The sequence below is a fragment of the Blennius ocellaris genome (genome assembly GCF_963422515.1).
Source record: "Blennius ocellaris genome assembly, chromosome: 11".
Classification (NCBI taxonomy): Eukaryota; Metazoa; Chordata; class Actinopteri; order Blenniiformes; family Blenniidae; genus Blennius; species Blennius ocellaris.
This window is the reverse complement of record NC_137660.1, coordinates 16,736,833-16,756,032: the sequence shown is the minus strand read 5'-3', so window position 1 is coordinate 16,756,032 and position 19,200 is coordinate 16,736,833. Positions and strand designations below refer to the sequence as shown.

The 19,200-nt window shown below is 41.5% G+C and overlaps 2 protein-coding genes across 2 annotated transcripts; one reads left to right on the top strand and one right to left on the bottom strand.

Moving 5' to 3' along the window:
- Window positions 1-74: 74 nt before the first annotated feature.
- Window positions 75-7,068, top strand: terb1 (telomere repeat binding bouquet formation protein 1; the record flags this gene model as incomplete). The annotated part of the gene is made up of 12 exons (XM_080504715.1): window positions 75-105; window positions 226-336; window positions 476-607; window positions 987-1,118; window positions 1,344-1,404; window positions 1,496-1,614; window positions 1,768-1,896; window positions 2,009-2,161; window positions 2,242-2,373; window positions 2,569-2,694; window positions 3,906-4,081; window positions 6,859-7,068. 12 exons carry the CDS (start codon window positions 75-77, stop codon window positions 7,066-7,068), a joined length of 1,512 nt encoding a protein of 503 aa, XP_080360841.1.
- Window positions 7,069-8,966: 1,898 nt separating this feature from the next.
- LOC308136377 (uncharacterized protein) lies at window positions 8,967-16,822 on the bottom strand. The gene is made up of 5 exons (XM_080504714.1): window positions 16,697-16,822; window positions 16,513-16,615; window positions 15,000-15,300; window positions 11,398-11,515; window positions 8,967-10,506 (listed from the first exon to the last, which is right to left on the bottom strand). The coding sequence occupies exons 1-5, from the start codon at window positions 16,792-16,794 to the stop codon at window positions 9,561-9,563; spliced, it is 1,566 nt and encodes a 521-aa protein (XP_080360840.1). The 5' UTR covers window positions 16,795-16,822; the 3' UTR covers window positions 8,967-9,560.
- Between the last annotated feature and the right edge of the window lie 2,378 nt (window positions 16,823-19,200).

Here is a 19,200-nt window from a genome sequence, read left to right as displayed (position 1 = left end):
ACTTCTCATGCAAAATACTTTTTCACTTTAAATTTTCTAGGTTTGAAATGATCATTTAAATAGTGAAAAAGGATATGACGGGGGTTAGTAGAAACAGTCGCTTTTGTAAGTAATGTTTTCCTACCAACAAGTTCAGCTGTATGTCGCTATATTTAGTTTCTGTAAGCCTGCATTTTAAAACAACAAATTCAGATATTATTGATTTTATGTAACTGCTCATTTCAGCCACAGAGACAGATCTCAGACAGCTGCTCAAGTGTCTGAAGTGTCAGGTGAAATGCCCTGACCTGCAGAAACAGGCTCTCCTTTCAATTCATTCAATTTGTGAAACTGAAGGTATTTGTGTGCCGTCATCAATTCGTTTGATATCATGGGCTGACATTTGGCCGATGAATAATATTGTATTCATTGAGTGACACTTTTTCATTTTTGGTAAGCTGCCTGTACAACTTTAAAATATTTCCTTTTGATTCAGAGGATAACCTGGATCTGCTGAGAGAAATGGGAGGTGTGGCATTTGTGTACAACCTCTCCAGATCTGACATAATTCATCCAGATGTTAAGGAGACTGCACTTGGTACACTAGGTGCACTGGCAGAGGCCAATGGTAGGCATGATAGTCTGACGTTTGCTTTTACATCTCATGTTTTGCAGCACTTGAGGCTTAGTTTGCAGTTTAATCAGTTATTAATGGGACTGTCAAGCCATGTATAGCTTACATATATGGTCACGTATGGCTGGTTTGAGGTTCACAGGCAGGACATTTTGCTTAGACAGCTTATATTGTGTCAGTTTAGATGCTAAACCTGTGCCCCTATGCAAAAAAACCTCACCTTGCTTGTCTTGTTAGGTGAACATCAAGTGTAATTCAGTGACAGCAAGAGTGTGTACCGTAGTATGTGTTGAATGCTGCAGTATTGTATGAAAAATGTTTTACATTAGATACAGTTTTGCATGTTTACAACACAGTTTTTCTCTCCTGTTAGTGCATTGCAAGAATGATCTGTGCAGAAAGGAGACATTTGCGGATCTCGCTGATTGTTTGAGGAAAGAAGATGCCCATCTGACGCACAAGAGAGTGGCTGTCTATTTGCTGTTTGTGTTGGTAGCCAACAACAGTAAGATTGAGGTTTCTCTGCCAATCTATATAGAGTTCCGACTGTACAGTTGGTTGTTATATTCATGTACATGTTTTTTTTTTCTTACATTATCAAGTGTTATTTGTACGATTGGTATTAAGCCCATGAAAACCATTCGTTCTATGTAAAATCCAATTTAGTTTGTAGAAATGTATTCCTGACCTCTGAGAGTGCTGTGTTTGTTGTGTCTGTGTGTTTCTGCAGAATCAGGGCAGACTTTAGCCCAAACCACTGGGTGCCTGGCTGTCCTACTCGACATGTTCCGGTACGTTGCATTACCATTTGTCAGTTAGAAACACTGAGCACCTGTGTTTATACCTTACACTGTGTCACACTGTCACATGATATTCTCGCAGGACCACTTTCCCCCGGTCTGCAGATGCTACTTCACAAGCTGCTAATGCCGCTCAAGCGCACCAGCTTTGGAAGTCTGTGTCTTGTGCGCTCTGCGGATGTATCAACAATCCTCCAAATGGTACTGTGACCTGTATATTTGTTTGTTATATGAAAAACTCTAATCTCCACCATGCAGTCAGGTTCTCCACGGGAGGATGCATGGAGGATTAAACTTGAAGTGAGAGCTTTATCAGATTGCGTTCAGTTTTTTTCCCCTCTTTGTGTATTGCAGAGGCTGGTCAGCGTGTTTGTGTTGCAGTATTTCCCATAATAAAAACCTGGCTTGAGCAGATTGACTTGCCTCACACTGAGATTTTTCAGCCTCTGTGCTCATTCATAGCAATGGCGGTTTCCAATAACTGTAAGTGAAAGAAGCAGAACGTGTTGAAGCTTAAACTCTGATTTTTCAGTAGTTTCTTAAAACATCTAAATTGACAGCAAAACATAATGTTCTTGGGGTTTTTTTTCTACAGCATGTGTTCAGGAAAGTTTTTCCGCTTGTGGGGGTTTGGAAAGTCTCGCCCGTGCACTGATTCGCGTGGCCTCCTCTGCACATTCAAGCCTGCAGTCTTGTCAGCTTTCTGCAACGATCTCCAAAACGTTGTCAAAGTGCATCAGCGACAACTGTGCGTACTGCCCTCGGGACGCACGCAGCCAGATCAAACAGGGCGGATGTAAAAACTGATTTAAATCTTTTACTTTGCAGGTAGTCTTGCTTCATGTCTGGCTCAGTACGGTGTGGTGTCACAGCTTTTGTTTCTGTTGGAGAGCCCACACCTGGACCATGAGGACAGGCACTACGTTTTGCATAGCCTTGGCTCCTGCACTGCGGCCTCTGGTGAGACTTCATTTTCATTTTGCTGTTTTGCGTGTGAAACGGTTTTCGTCTCGGCGGTCAAAAGTTGTATCGCATTGGGAGATGCTCCTTTTTTTTAAATTCCAAAACCATTCAAAGCTATATGGGGGAAACCATTTTCTACAACGCACTGTCTGCGTATCTTTTCACAACTGTGTGCTTGTCTTTGACGTGTAGAGGAGCACCAGTCCCAGCTGCTGCAGTGTGGAGGCTTACCGCTGATCATCACTTTACTCACAGAGAACACGAATGAGGAGATTAAAAAAGCAGCTACTTTCATTTTGCAGACTTGCAAACAGGCCAGTAAGTGGAAAAAACGACTGATATTTTGTTTTCTGTTTTAAAACTTGTTTAAAGGATACAGGCTTTCTTGTCAATTCCCGATGCAACTAGAATGTATCTCCAACGTGGGATGATTTTAAACAAACTATTTTGCTCTTTCACATTGACGAGCAAGCCGAGTTTTTAAAGCAGTAAACCAGGGAGAATTTCTTCACCAAGCCATTAAGTAAATGAAGAAATGAATGTAAAAAGATTGAGCTCTCGATATGATGCAGTTTTGCTCTTTGTGAAGCCAAGTGCCTGGGAGACCGCCATCTGCCGGTAGGAGGAGTTGAAAATAGAGAATCCCCGACACCTTTGGGAGGCTACTGGAATTCAGCCGAAGAATTTCTGCATAGGATCGACCAGCTGAGAAGAAACGGCACATCAAGTGAGGGGCAAAGTCAGCGTTCTGCAGATTCAAAGTTAGCTCGTCCACCGCAGAGGGAGGATCACGTTACAGATGAGAATGTCAGTGCACTGAAGAAAATGAACCCCAGCAAAAGTCCAAGGCACGAGACGACTAAGACCGATTTAAAGGACGTGAGGAAGAGTACAGGAGACCCACTGTCTTCTAATGTACGGCCACTAGAGAGGGGTAGTGAGCCGCAAACAGAAAACAAGTCAGTTGATGTTTTTTGGGGCTGATTATATATTGATTAAAAAAATGTGTATGGTTGATAATAACTTATGAATACATTTTCTTCTGTTTTTCTTCAGTCATTGTTATGAGTGCTCACCACCAGGAAGCAACAAGAGCATTAAGGAGATTAAAAGCACTGCAGGTAAGAGCAACAACCTCGTGCCTTTACCATATGTTGATTATTTAAATTGTTGTTTGCAGTCAGTGTACTCTTGGGTGATATGTTTTTATGTTTAGAGTTACAGGACGGGAAAGAAATCCCAGTGAAGGAAACTTCAGTCCCCCATAACCGGTGTGCAGGTCGGTTCTACTATGTTGTGTTTCACCAAACAGCAATGTGTCTTTTCTATTTCATATTTAAAGAGCTAAATTCCGAACTGTAGCGTTTTCATAAAAGTCGCTTTGACCAAAGATTGCCTCCACTTGTTTCGCTCACCTGCATGTGTCGGCTTCCTTGAGACTGCACTATTGCTCAACAAACATTCCTTGTTTTACTCCTTCAATTCTTTTCTACTTCAGACATGGACAATCTAATCTTTGTGTCCTTTAGGTTGTGTATTAACGTTTGAGAAAGTAACCAGTCGCAACTTTGCATCCATCCTGAGCTCCTGCCACCACCGCTGTGACATGCACACAGTTTTTCAAGAAGCCACAGAGAGATTCAGGATGCATCATCGCAAACTCTTGCTCAGGAAGGGGGCCCGGTATGACAACGTGAACCACACAGTACCAGACAAGACTCTTTTGGCTGCAGGGCTGCGAAGAGACTCTGAAAAATTGAGCAGTAAGCGTTTATAATATTTGTTCTTGTACCTATTCAGGAGTTCCTGATTTGTGATTTCTGACTCTTTCAAAGTGTGCACACATTAAAGATTCTTAATACCTTGGATTAAAAAAAAAAAATAGAGCATCAATGACATAAGTTCCTTAAAAGTAGAGACTGTGAGATTAGAATTGTAAGTAACTGCACACATTCAGTTCCTGTCTGTTTCTCTGCCTCTCTTATAAGGCAGCAAACAGCTGATGCTTACCTGAGAATAGAAATAACATGTACACCATGTTACATCCGAAATGCTAACATCAACATTGAGATAAACTGAATGCCAGTCTCCATGCACATGACATTAGTGGCGTCATTGCAGATTCTACAACAATAAAGCAAAATATTAAAAGCCGCGTCAGATGTGCAAGTCTGGGTAACATTAGTAATAATGAGGGAACTGTTGAAGAATTTCTTTTCTAATGCATGCCGGCCATTTTTGAAACGCGCGTTGACACGAAGCCGACGTTCTCCTGACACGCCCTTGTCGTGCAGCTCACACTTCATGCTGAGCTGCCATTTAGCTGCTGGATCTGTGCTCAGTTTGATAACACCCAAGAGCTTTTGTTTGGCGGGTTGCTCCACTTTTAAACACCCGGTCCCACTTAAAGCTAAGCTAATCGGATGCCGAGTAACAGAGCAGCACTTTCTTTCTCACTCTGTAAAGCAAAGTCCAGTGACATCAAAAGTGTCACGAACCCAGTGAGGGTGCACAACGTGATGTGGTGAAATTTGGTTGTCCCCGTTTTTCCCAGGCGTCAGTCTGATTCCTCTGCGCAGACGAGCCAAAGAGGAAACGTCCGTCTCATACAACAGAGCTGGTTGGATTCGTCATCACACAGCAGCAGTGTGTCATTCATTGTTGTCTTTGTTTTTGTCCTACGCATCGACACTTAATCTCATCACTTCTCCCAGGTCCGAGCCTGACTCCCATAAAACGGCGACACCTTCTTGAAGATGGATCTGCAGTGACAGATATAGGTATTTACAGTGAAACTCTTCAAGCATGTGTGTGAATGTTATGATTGAGGGCCTGTGGTGGGAGCTGCTTTCTGCAATGTGTTTCTGGCAGCGGGCGAACCAAAAGAGCAGAAAGAATGTTGAACTGCAGCCAACGTTCTCACAGGGCAGGCCAGAACTGCTTCAGAGCGGCACAGCTGTATGAAGCCGTTTCACACTCCGGCTGCATGTGTGCCACAGACTCCAGTATCGTGAATTTGTGTTCTGCCGGGACACATAAAGGAAATGTTCACTTGATCATTTTAACATGTTTGGAAACTTGTATTTCATCTGAGATAGTGCTGATTAACATCATACGGCTTTATTTTTCATTTTTGTTTGTTTATCATCCATCACCATTTTGCTCTTTCTTTAACAGTTTTTTTTTGCCATTTCATGTCATTCCAGGTGTTCTGCTGTGTAATAATTGCTGCGCTGTTGCCATGTGGCGTTTTTTTTCACTGTGCAGCGTTTCCGTGTTAAGAGTTACTGGTTCTTATTACCTCTTCGCCAAATGCTTTTTCCAGCACTCACATTGTTAACGTTCATCCCTAGAATGGTTTTTCACCCACTCCACATTTTTGTTTTAGCACAGTCAGCTATTTTTCCACTCCTCCCGGGGTTTCTACTTTTTTCCATTGTAATTCTGCTACTTTTCTTCTTTTCGCTTTCATTCTCTGTCACCAGTCGTCCATCTCCGTCCGAGCTTTAGTTCGATGTGTTTCTACCTTTCAAGACACACAGTCTGTTTTATGCATTAATTACAGAGAGAAGAAAAAGTGGAAAACCTAAGCTTGATAATCAGCAGGAGACTGACAGTGGGAACTGTTACACAGTAAGACTGAAAGAATGAGTTCTGTTCACAATGTTTCAAAGATACTTTGTCCATTTTTTGAGCACATTTTTATTTCCATATATGACTTTACATGCTATAATACTTCAAAGTCGTAAAAAGTATCTGAGGAATAAAGAGAGGAAATGTTTGTTGACGTGCTATTTAAGTTGGTCTAGATACTTAGGAAAAACAAGTTAAAGAAAATGCAATTCACAAACTGGCTTCACCTTTTTGGAAGTCCAATATTATAGAGGAGTATAGTTGACTGTACTATGAGTGAGTAACAACGGCTTCCCTTGTTTGTTTTGTGCTTCAAAATGTTTACCTCAGTGCCGCTGGTAGTGTCCTCCAGCAGCAGTGCCATGTGTTTATAATGAAACGCAGAGGCGCCACAACATCATATGTTACACATCAACAATTTGACTGACACAACATTCTGGGACAAGCTGAAGTCACTTAAACATGTATGTTAATCACCACAGAATCCCACAGTTAAATATGCAACATATGAAATCTGCCAAACCACCGGAATGTTATGTTCTGAGCAGCTTGGGAATATTACTAAAAATCGTTCTCTTTAAGTTCAGCACATTTTTTCCGATTTAATTTATGGAGGTTTGTCCCTCAGCAACTTTTGCTGACCCAAGAAGAGTTCAGTGAGCCAGTCAGCTTATGGAAAGATATACTACAATCTGGAGGAAGTCAAGTCATGATAGATATTTGTTAGATGTTGGATTTCATGCGTATCAAGTGTGTATCCATGCAGGCGGGATTTGTCTTTCGATATTCAGTAGTATTTTCTTACCAAATTGGTTTTTTTTTTTCTGCTTGACTTATAAACCCCTATAGAAAAGGAAGCGGAGGAACTTCACCTGCGAAGAGGTGGATTACCTGCTGACAGGAGTGAGGATGTATGGTCACTCCTGGAACACCATCTTGTGGTCATACCCTTTTCAACCAGGACGCACGAATGTCGACCTGGGTATGAAGTACAGACAGCTGACGGTAATGACAAGATGCCGCAGTGTGGTCGTTGCCGTTGTACCCGTCAGCATGTGACGTGCAACAAGTAATTGGTTTTCTTGATTTTGCCCTCAGAAACGTAAAGCCCAAGGTGCCGGCTGTACGTAACAGCGCTGAGACTTGGTGGCCTCCAGCTTTAAGGTCTTCGTTTTGATCTCAAATTATTTAAATCCAGAAGGAATTACTTATATGTTGTGGTTGTACAGTTTATCAGATGATTTCAGTTGCAATCCTTTGGTGTTCTGATAGATTTGGCTGATTGTCAGATTGTAACAAGGCTTAAGACGATCACCTCCGCAGTCAAATGTTCCATTAGGGTTTTTTTTTTTTTACCAAACCTCAGTGGTAAATTGACAAATGAAACAGACGGTTTGCATTTTTATTCACTTGTTGTTGTGTGTTCAGAGTATAAAGTCTAATTTGAAATCCATTTGGAAGATTAGTAAATTAAAATGATGGAAAATGGAGGTGAAATGTTCATTCATCAGCCAGCTCTCATCCACCTCCGCAGTGTGTCTGCAAGATGTGGCAGTAAAGCAACCGTTCCTTAGGTTGCTTTACTAATGATCTGATCTTATAATTAGCTTATGTCAATTGTTGTATGTAGGTTTTTAAGTAGATTTTCAAAATGTTATTTATTTATTTTTGAGAATATATAATATATATAAAGGTAATTCTATTTTTTTATTTTTTTTTGTAACTCGAAGTCACTTAATCTTGACAGAGTGAGTTATGTTTATGCATTTCTGTTTGAAAGTCAGAGATGTGTTATTTTCCTGACAGAGTGCGTTCGACGTAAACACCCGGTCTGATTTGTCTTTGTTCTTGACTCTTACAGTTCATAAAAACAGGAAATAAATACGGGAAGAGTAGACGCGAGTCCTGCTTTTTCATTTATTGAGTGGAACGCCTCTGGTATGACAGGAATCACAAATAGTGCAAATCATGCTTCCTACTGAGTCTGTGTGCATCAAGAAGAAGCTGTGTGTGTGTGTGTGTGTGCGAAAGAGCTGCATCTTTTACTAACAAGTTTGACTGAGATCACTGTCTGAAGAATGCCTCGCCCTCTCTACGGGGACTCATCAGTCTGCTGGTAAAATCGGGATTTACCCGTACACCATGCCCCAAGGCGTGGGCTGTTCAAGCTTGCTGTGTCTGGATGACACAGAGTGCATGTGGAGAGCTGGATTTAATGTGATTATAGAATAACCGACAGATAATTATATTAATCTACTAATTATTGTCATTGTAAAAAAAAAAAAAATGGAGTTATGCCACATGGTAAATCTTGGTGTACTCATAGCTGGGCGGTGTGTTTTTTTTTGTTTTGTTTTTTTTTGGGGGGGGGGGTTGTAAAAGTGAGAATGTAACGAGCTCCTTCGCCGTTTCATTCCCGGTACACAGTTTCTCAGACCAGTCTGCTGACTTCCTGGTCACAATGTTGGAATTACAATGCAGTAAGTGCAGGGGCAGTGTGGTGGGAGAGGCATGTAAGGAGCAGATTTCTCATGGACTGAAACGGAGTCATACTGAAGACTTTTGACCCAGGCCCCCCGAAAACCTCCTTCCTTTGGAAAGAATGTGCCCCCTCCCGCCCCCCCCCCCCCCCCCCTCCCTCGTGTCCTCTCCAACGCAGGCTGTGAGGCAGCACTGTCTTTCTTGTATGATCTGTGCTGCTCTTGCTAGAATTTGCCTGCCGAGTGTACACTGTGTTCTGCACATTTACATTGTTTGTCGAAAGTACTGATACTTTCCTATAAAAAAAAAAAAAGGTTTCTCAATACATCACATTTTAGCAGTGTGTATATTGCAGTCTGACAACTGTCTCACCAACCTACCTTATTGTTGATAAACCTTTTTACTCACAAACAGAATTAATTAGTATGTTCTACTTAAAAAAATTTTTTTTTAAAAACAGGGACGGAAGCAAAACGTGGCGAATACAATCTTTATTTTTACAATCAAGTCATTGCTTGAGTTAAAGATCTCTTATGTGTAATTAAAATGCCATAAGGTGACAATCGCTGTCTGTGGAAAGTTACTGCAAAACCCAGGCATTTTCAGAAGAAGGCATCATTGTTTATCAGAGGCTGGTATCCTGCAATATTGAGGAATGTGGTTGTATCTTCCATACTTATTTGCTGCCTTTCATTAACTTACTTTCTTCTTGGAGGGTTTGCATAGAGGAAAATCTCTGTCGTCTAACAATACACTTAGAGCCCCTGAGCTGTTTAAGCGCCTTTACCCTTCAATGAAACACAAGCTGGCTGCATAAATGTGTCAAAAGTATATGAAATATGATTGTTTTCAGTTCATTCTTCAGCTCATTTGGCCCCCCTTTTAATTTGTCGATTCAAACCTGCACAAAGAAAGAAGGATTTGCCTTATTTGTCGCAACTTACATTGAGATTAAAAAAAAAAAAGAAGCAGATTTGAACCATTCATATTTCACGTAAAAGGGTGAGGAGAGTTTCACAGGGAAAAAAAATAAAAGAGAAGCATTTCTTTGATGAATTCCCTCGAAGGATTCAGATCAGATCATTGGTTGTGACGGGAGTGTCTTCGGGAATGATGTCATTGATCAGGTCATTTCCTTTCAGCTCCAAGTTCTTTAGGCTTTCGCAAACATTTTCTTCATTCACGTCATTCCCAACCTTCTCTCCGGCCTCTATCAGCTGCTCTGAAGAGTCTGGGCTTTCGGCAGACTCTTTTGGCTCAGCAGCCACAACACTGTCATGACACTGCTCAGCTGTTGGGGCGTCGGATGGCTTGTCTGTGTTGTCTGGGATGGGTGTGGCGTCAACCAAGGGGGGTACTTGCTCTGGAAGAGGCTCTTGGCTGAGCAGGTCTGCCGGGGCTGGTTCTGGTTCTGAGATGGGCTCTGCCTCTGGACTTGAGGGTGATTCTGTTTCAGGGGCTGGTTCAGGTTCTGGCTCTGGGGTTGGAGCGCTCTTTGGTTCAGGGATGGGCTCCGGGGTGGGTTCTGGCTCTGAAATAGGCTCTGGGGTTGCCACAGCTTCTGGTTCAGGGATAGTCTCTGTGACTGGTTCTGGTTCCGGAATAAGCTCAGGGACTACTTCGGTGACTGGTTCTGGGACAGGCTCAGGGACTACCTCTGGGACAGGTTCTGGCTCAGAAATGGCTTCTGGGTCTGCCTTAGCCACTGCCTCCGGAACTGAGACAGGCTCAAGTTGTTGGACTGGTTCTGGAACAGCTACTTGAGCGAGCAAAGGATCAGCTTGAGGTTCAGGTTCTGGAGGACTTGGTTGTGTGGCTGGTTGTGTGGCTGGTTCTGCAGCGGTCGGGGTGTCCTTTGCCGTCTCCTCCACCCCATCATTGAGACCCACTGCCTCAGTGGCCTCTTGAGCTTGTGGCACTTCGGAGTCTGCCGGCTCCTCTGCCGTCTTTGGCTCAGCGGCCACCGTCTCAGCTGGGACATCTCGCCTTCGACTGAACTTGAGTCCCATGATGAACCTGCGTAGAAAACCCAAATGAGAATTAAACTGCCCGTGGTGTGATCATGGAGCTTTTCTTTGGACAGAGGACACAAAATATTCACATGAACTTTTGCAATATATTATACGTTGCTCTAAATTCAACACACAAAGGCACACTTAATCTCTCGCATGGATTTGTAACAACACAAAATAAAGAAGGAGTCTGAGCCCTTCACAGATATGTTGAACTGGTTGAGCAGAAGTATTCCTGTTTGTGTGCCACGGTACATTATGTTCTCCCTTTCCAGGCTGCATGCGCAACATGTGGAACATTTAGGTAGACAAGCGTGTCCAGGTAATGAATGTTTTCAGGGGTAACATATGACCCTATAAAGCCTTTTGTTATTGATCCCCGTTTTCTTTAACACTTCAACGAGCATTAATTCCACGATCAGCACCTTTGAGGCGAGTTCTGACCCGTGTGCAATAAAAGTGACTGTCACTTTGAACCGTTGCCAGTTTATGTCGAATGAAAATTCAGGTTTGCAGTTTGTTTTTCTTTTCTTTTTTTTCTCTCCAACACATCTGCTTTGTAATTATTGTATAAAAGAACCGCACCTTCTTTCAGCTGTGTCAGAACCACTGACCCGCAACCCCCACATGCAACTCCAACACAGTTCATTAGCCCTCTTCACACCACGACAGTCAAACCCAACCGACAGTTATGGATATAAACAATGCCAGTTAGCACATTTTCATAAATTGCTGGGGAAAGCAACGCGAACAAAGAGACTCACGCAGGCGACCCCGCCTCCCTGTCGCGCAGAACAAAGTGTTAAAACTATCCAAAGTGTTAAAAAAAAGTGGAAAGTTTTGAGGTTATGGCATCCAGTTAAAAGCACAAAACAATAGCAAACACTTCACCGACCTGTTGAACCTCGTTTGCGTCGCAGTTGAAGCAGAATAAACGCTGCAGATGAGCTCGCAGCCTGCAGAAGTGCACACGTCCGACTGTCTGTTGAAGCGCGCTCCTGCGCAGCGGAGCCCTGAAAAAGCGGCGCGTGTCCGCGTCCTGTGCGCGTACCAGTGAGCACGCAACTGAGCGCCCTGAGTCAGATTGATTTCATTTTTTTTCTTCACGGTTATCAGCCGCTATCCAGCTGAGTAAAGTTTCACTAGATAGTTTTGTCACTTAATCAGAACTCCTCATAAAATTGAGTTACTCTTTTAAATCGTGCCTGAAAGTATATATCTTATCAAACTCCCATTTGTACTCTGAAGAAAGCTGAAGTGTTCATCATATCCAATAAATACAATGTAGTTATGTCGGGAAGTAGACACGCAGATCAGCTGATCTGGGTTGATGATAAACTCAGTGCTTCATCCTGAGAATCACATAAGTTTCTGTTTGAAGGGTCTAATGAAGTGACACTCTGCACTCTGTAGTACTTTTATTTTCTCTGTAAGATATGCCAGTCTATATTGTTTCTGGGTTGCAGATTGAACTCATATGATGTTATAAGAAATATTCAATTTACAGATATTGTTGCCCGTTCAGATGTTTTTCAACATGCGTGGAAACACGGGATCATTTTTCAACATTAAATCCGCAACAAATTCACTGCAGCAGTGCCTTATGTTGGCAACTATTTTAAGGGATGGTTCTCAGAGATGTCTCACACTTTAATGGATTAATTTCACGCAGAAATACTTGATTTATACACAGTTCACATTTCCAGTCCCTGTTCTTTTTGTGTGTAGATGCAAACATTTTCCTTTTTCGAGGTTGACCTTCAATCATAGGTCACCTTTAATGCCAATTTACTTTGGCATCACTGTGTTGTTATGAAAAGTTTAGAACTTTCCCTGTCCAAGGCTGCTCCTTGAGGAAAACGGATGTATTTTCTACATGATCAAGAATTTCTATTACTCATTTCACCATCATTCAGACCTCACTCAAAGAACATCTTTAGGCCATTTGTGTTGCTAATAATTGTTTTCTCCTCATCAGCCCCTTTCTCTCGTGTCACACATGTCAACATGGTGAACCATCTTTGTTCCATGTGGATCAGCAGCAGTTCCAGTGCAGTGGCCTCTGCCACACAAAGTAACACCCCCTCAACCCTGGTCATCCTTGGTTGAAACGTTCCTGTGGCTCTGCTGTGAGCAGAGGAGTGCTCTGGTTCAGCCGGGTCTGCTTCAAGCTCGCATACTCTGCAGGCCCCTTTGGATCTTTACTGCTTCATCAGTCTTATTTGAGTTGGAGAGATATGACACTTTGGTTCTACCTTTGTTCAGACGGAGCTGATTACTACAACTGTGAGTTGACCTGGGAGTTTGGAAGGTCTGTTGTCTGACTTGGAATGACCTCATTCGAACGGTCGCTCTGTCAATATAAGCACGAGACACTTTGGATTACTTTTTTTTTTTTTTGTAAATACCACTCAAGATTCCAATACAACTTATATTAAACCATCTATAGCACATGAAAAATCATAGGCAATGGAAGACATGAAAACTACTTTTTAGCTCCACCTTTAGATAATGGATCAATTCTGTCATTCGACAGCATTAATAATTCCCAAAATGTAATTATTTCACATTGGCAATTTAAAGACTTTACCTAGAGTGAGTCAACATACACAAGAAATAAATAATTCTAAAAATTGTTATACAGTACTTTGGTATCACCAATATTTGTACACTTTGTTTATGTTTTTGGGTCCCAAATAAAACAGTGTGTGTTATTATATGACATGTTTTTCATCAAATAATAAGCTCTTTGAAATAAAACTAAATCATACTATTTATGCATTCCAATTATCTGTGATTTTGTTTTGTTTTTTTGTGGGGGGTGGGGGGATCCAAATTGGCCTCACCATACTGTGAAGGCATGAACCGTATGTGAGGGTTCAAGAAAAACAAAAAGTGCTCGGCAGGAGCAGCCAATCCGTTCCAACCTTTGGATTGGGGGTGGGATGGAAAGGATAAGTAACAATCAAATCAATCAATATTGTGTTTGGTACTAGGAACCGTAGATAATGAACACGACGTCACATCTAGCAATACTGTAACTTCAGTAAGATAAAATATAGAGGGGAGGGGACAGATTATAGGAAAGGCCATTATTAGCATGCAGTTGTGGCAAATAGACGTGTGGAAATTGACAAGTGCTCAGTGCCGAGATTTCAGTCTAAACCTGAAGCTAATGGTTCTTAAGTGATCCACTTAGAAAGGTACACCCTGAAATTAGCCAGTTTAACTACAAGGCTAGTCAAATACATAATTGAAGCTTGATCTTAAAGGGAGCATCGGCTTCCTGAACTGGAAGTAGGAGCTGGTTTTTAAAAGCAGGGAATATTTATTTAATTAACTTAATTATGCAGCGTTTGACAAATCTGGACCAACTGGTTTCTGAAAGCTCTACGCAATGGAAATGTCAAGAGAACGAGACGTCCAACTCATTTCCTGACATGCACAACTCTTCAATATCTGTTACTACGTTCAACTTAAAAGGGATCTGAGTTGAAATTATATTCAAGTGGAAAAGTTTAGGGAACCTGCAAAGTGAAATCACAAGCACAGAGCAGAAGTGCCGTCTGCTCCCACAGTTATAGAATGGAAATGAGGCTTTATTCCGATACCTGTAGAAAAATATGCACATACAAAGAGGCCCGTAGGTAAAGCAGCAGGACAGTGCTCAATAAATTAGCTCATGTTGGTTTGTGAAAAACATATCTCTCTTAAAACAAAACCTCAGGGCTGATGCACACTAATATGACCACAGCTGGTGTCAGTTTCACTTCTAGAATTGTGAGGATTATGCATCTCAGCACAAAAAGTGTCCTGTTTGTACCATTATCGCTCTCAGTAGCCCGCTGATGTATTAGCCTGCTAAAGGGAATTGCCATAACTCCATACTACATGGAACTATCACTGTTTTACTGGGTTACAATTTGGCCTCCAGTCGATAGAAAAGCTAATACGAGCTTGCTTGTTTAACAGTAAGATGCTAAGGAGTTTCACAAAAATGAGGTCTTGTTATTAGAGGTGAATACAAATAAATACACATCATCTCCAGTGAATTTCTTTGGTAAGTTACTGATGCTAGACTTTGCATCCCTGTGACATTAAGATATTCAATTAAACAAAACTTCAGGGAGGAGCACTGAGCACACATGGTAACACACAATGTAAACTGGCACTGTGCAGTATTTTATTGGGCTTCTTAAGAAGTAAATACTTATTTGAACTCCGATCTGTTTGCTTTAGCTTTCTCATTCCATCTTTGTGCTTTCTCATGTTTATTGTTAATATTTGCTCATGACTTAACTCGGTGTGGGAAGTGGGTGCTATTTTTGTCCATATTTTTTGTATATTCTTATGCAGGAAATCATAATTTCCTCGAGGGGACTTGTCCAAAGCCATCGCCGAAGTTTTATTTAGTCTGTTATTATCACATCAATGTTCACCATCATGTGAAAAAAATTTCCCGCACGAGTCGTAAGGGATCGTCGTCCTCTGGTGCACCTGCTGGTGTCTGTGACGGCTCCTTTCGCTTCTCTGTCTCCACGTCTGGGTTTGTTATCGGTCCTCGATCCTGATCAGGTTCTGACCGCTGACCCTTGGATCCAACGCGCTGCCGGCTCTCGGTGTACGGCACTGTGTCCAGCTCTGCCATGTCCAGGTCGGTCTCTGAAACGTATGTGGCGTCCAGGTCATCGCTGCAGTCCGTTGATTCATCTGAAGTCTTCGTCATCAGCTTTGCGGTTCTCTCGAGAATGATGGGTTCATCCTTCTTTTGTGGAGTTTCCTTTGGCTTTTCTTCAACCTATGAGCAGGTTAAAGAGAGGGTGACGTTAGGATCTGTAGGGATTTGCAGTAGGTGTTGATGCTGGTTACCAGCTCCCAAAAGCAAATTCAGCAAAACAAAAAAACAGGGTCAGCTGTAGTTTAAGGAGCCCATCTATATATTTACACCACTGATTCTTCCCCACTGCCCTCTGGAAGCAGAGAAAAACAACAAATAGACGGGAAAAACTGCTGCAGTCAAACATTTCTGCTCAACTCTGGACATCAACACGTCATCATGTTAAACGACTGCCAGTTAAACAAATTAGATGTGAAATGTTGCCAATCTCTCAGCTTGTAACACTTTTTGTTATCAATATTTAGGGGTTCAACCAGGGGTCTCAAATATGAAGCGTGTCAAATTATCATTAGCCTCAAAGCCATGCTGTCAGGGTGGGTTTGTACAAAATATGGATAACATGCATTTATTTGGAGGGGGAGAACATTTTACTCTATGTTGGGGTTTTTTGTGTGCAAAAATATAGACATTTTCATCACGTATACTCTGTATCCAATAGAACTGTACAATGGTGTAGTGGTAGGCATGGGATGAAGGGCCTTACAGTGCAGTGTCTGCATGTTTTCCCTGTGCGAGCACACTGGTTTTTCCGAGGTACTCCCATTTATTCTCACGAGAATATGCTTTCAGAGTCAGCTGAATCGCCCATAGGTGTGACCTTGAGCGCGTGTGATTAACTTGTCTCTCCATGTTTGCCCTGGGATCGAAAGGCAACCTATCCAGGATGTATCCTGGCTGTACCCATCATCAGCTGGGAGGATGGGTAAAGTGCTGTGGTATAAAAGTCGAATGGGTGTATTCATAGTCTCTGACTTGAAACTGTGATACAAACCAAATATGTGTGATTGCAAAAGATAAGGCTGCTCTCAGCGCTTACCAACATAGTATCACGACAACAGTTATGTGTATATTTGCACATTTATAAACACACTTGTGTATGTGAAGACCAAAAAAAAAAGGTTGAAGACCCTGTTCTGTTTTACTTTAACTTAAGTGAAGAAAGTAGGTACTTTTGCAAGAAAGAATTACGGTAGTTTTGCCACCTCTGTTATTTAGAGGGGGTTAAATTAAAAAGTTTCAATCTCGCGACATAGGGGCTGCTTGAAGTTAGAAACTGTAAGTGTCTTCCCACGTTTCCTTTCGAATGAGGAACACGGAGAGAAACAGCACCACCTGATGGTGAGTCCGGAGCAGCGCATTCTTCCGGTCACTGTCTGTCGGACATGAGATCGCTGCTTCCAGCAGCTCCTCCTCGTTCATGCAGTAAAAAACAGCTCTGGAGGGAAAAAAACAACTGAGTCAGAAACCCTCCAGGAGCCTCAAGAAAAGCCCGTGTCTTGTTTCCTCCGCTCTCTACCTTGCAGCTTTGTGTTTCCTCCTTCTCTTCAGCGGTTGCTTCTCTCCCTCCTTTCTCTTGATCATCCACGAAGGCAGCGCGCGCTGTTTGTCTGCCATGCTGCGTTCAGGGACGCAGGGTCACGTCACGAATACCGAGATTTTCTCACGAAAAATCAGGTAAACGACACAGAAAACAGGCGGACAACTGAATACAGTGAAGCCACGTGATCACATTGCTCGACAAAGCGTGTAGCGCCACCAAGCGGAGGGTTAATGAACAACAACAAGCCGAGTTTAATGCTGCACTAGCCCGTCCACTAGTTAGCAGCAGAGCTGAAAACTCCCAACATTTGAACATATGGATATAATTTAGCTATTTAAAATGTTTGTTTGTTTATTTGCTTGCTGACTTGTTTGTGTGTTTGTTTGTTTTATTTGTTTTCAACAGACAACAAAGATAGATTTTAGAATACCAGCTATCTTTTTGTATTAACCCTTTACAGTCTTTGAATACATGGACATTGAGAATTGAGTGTAAATGGTATTTACATCCCAGAAGATGATTTTCTTATAGATAATGTCTTCATTAAAACTGAAATGACAATATGTGCAGTAAAGATATAATCTTTAAATAAAAAACAAAACAAAAACACGAACATAACAGCAACCATCTGACAGGGGTTGAAATCACAGATGTTGGGGCAGTAAGGTCAGGACTCCCAGCATTTCCATCCCAGGGCCAGGCCCCCTGGGAAAACTTGAAATCCTGCCACTGCTAAAGTCTTTGTAAACATACTTACATAACATAAAGTGGTATTGTAACAACCAATGAAATCGTGCGTGCTAGAAATGGACACAAAACAATGCTTATATTGTCAGACTGTGTTGACAACTTTGTAAAAGTTAAATGATCAAACATTTTGAATAACAAAAGATATTTACCTTTTTATTATGCTTATATTTTGTACATTACGTCTTAAAATATTGAAATCTTTGTTTTTTTATTGTTTCTGAAACAAAAGAAATATTTTCATAAAATGACAACTCTTACAAATATTATGTAACAGTGAAACTCACACTGACAGAAGTAACAAAGGTTTTCTCTTGATACATTTGAAACAATAATACTTTTTACCATCCCACCAGAAGTTGCTCTTGGCGCACCCGTCTCTGTATAGTTCCCCCTTAAAGAACCCCCTGCAGTACTAGTTCAACCTTGACTCCCAAATCTCCAAAGTCTTTTTCTTTATACTCACTCACTACCATCCTCTTTTACGCTTACATAAACACATGCATGCGCTGTAGTTTGTCGGCTTAGTCAGGGTCGCCACAAGTGTGCCTTGTAATTAAAACTGCATTGAAAGCCTGATCATCCAAATTCACATCTCCCACAGTGAGTGCTGTTGTCTCAGCACTTACGAACAGAGTGTTGCACTCAGTTATTCGCTACTCCCTCCTCACGTATTGAGGAAAATGAAGTGAAATAAAGTTGTAACCACAAATTAAAAATGCTACATCATAAATCTGTGTCATTTTAAATAAATAAATCTATATTGTTCCCACTTGTTCAGACAATCGATATAGTTTGTGGATGGATTTTTAACTCTGTGTACCTTTTTCACACTCGCCGTCTGTATAAAATCTATCTGGTCTAGTAGCATGACCGTCTCCTGTCCCATCTCTTCCCTCTCTCCTTTGATCACACTTCACATCTTCAAAGACGAATGTTTAAAACAACATTGTTATCAACTCTCACTTTCTGTCACTTTGTACCCAAAGCTGTCTTCTCTCACTCAGGCCTTTTAATTATGCCTCTAAAGCCCCTTCCTACAAGCGCTTAGGCCTTGATTGCAAAGACCAGCTTTGTATATTTGACTAAATTAAAAACAGTAGTGAGAAAGGGTGAGAAAAGAAAAAAAAAACCCTCACAGCAAGGAGCACGCTAACAGTCGGTTGCATGCTGAATATGATTATTTATTTTCTTAAAGCCTCCAGATTCAGTTTATTCTAAATGAAGCAAATAATCAAGAAGCCTGGATTAGTGAAGGAAAGAAAAAAAATCCATCTCTCAACATATCATTATTATTTACAGAAGATGGCACTCACCAAAGGTGTATAATAAGTGTATTACCGACCCACATTTTATTATTCACAGAAATTGCTGGAACATTGCTGGAAAAAAAAAAAAAAGTCCCAATGAAACACATGATTAGAAAGTAACGTGATGGTTTCAGACAGTTCTCTGGAAAAACTGAGTCAAGTCAAGCTCTGCTCATATTTAAAGAGAATACTACAAAAATTATTGGAACTCTATCATTGAGCGTTCTATTGCACCGCAGGTTAAACTGTTGTAAATTGTGTCAAAAAAGATTGTAACATTAAAATATCTTTGTGTGTAACATTGGGCTCATCCTGCTGCAGGCTTGCTGCCACATCCACAGATCAGGCAGTGCTAAGAAGATTTCTGTTTGCTAATGGGGTAAATCTTGTCTCTGCTTTTTCTCGCATGCAGAATTTGTGGGT

What these genes read in the sequence shown, in the direction of transcription:
- LOC308136377 (XM_080504714.1), bottom strand. Translation starts at nt 16,794, where the DNA reads ATGGCAGACAAACAGCGCGCGCTGCCTTCGTGGATGATCAAGAGAAAG. An exon ending in TGCTCCGGACTCACCATCAG is followed by an intron (nt 15,301 to 16,512) that starts GTGGTGCTGTTT and finishes ACCTGCTCATAG; the next exon opens with GTTGAAGAAAAGCCAAAGGA. An exon ending in ACGCAAACGAGGTTCAACAG is followed by an intron (nt 10,507 to 11,397) that starts GTCGGTGAAGTG and finishes TTTTCTACGCAG; the next exon opens with GTTCATCATGGGACTCAAGT.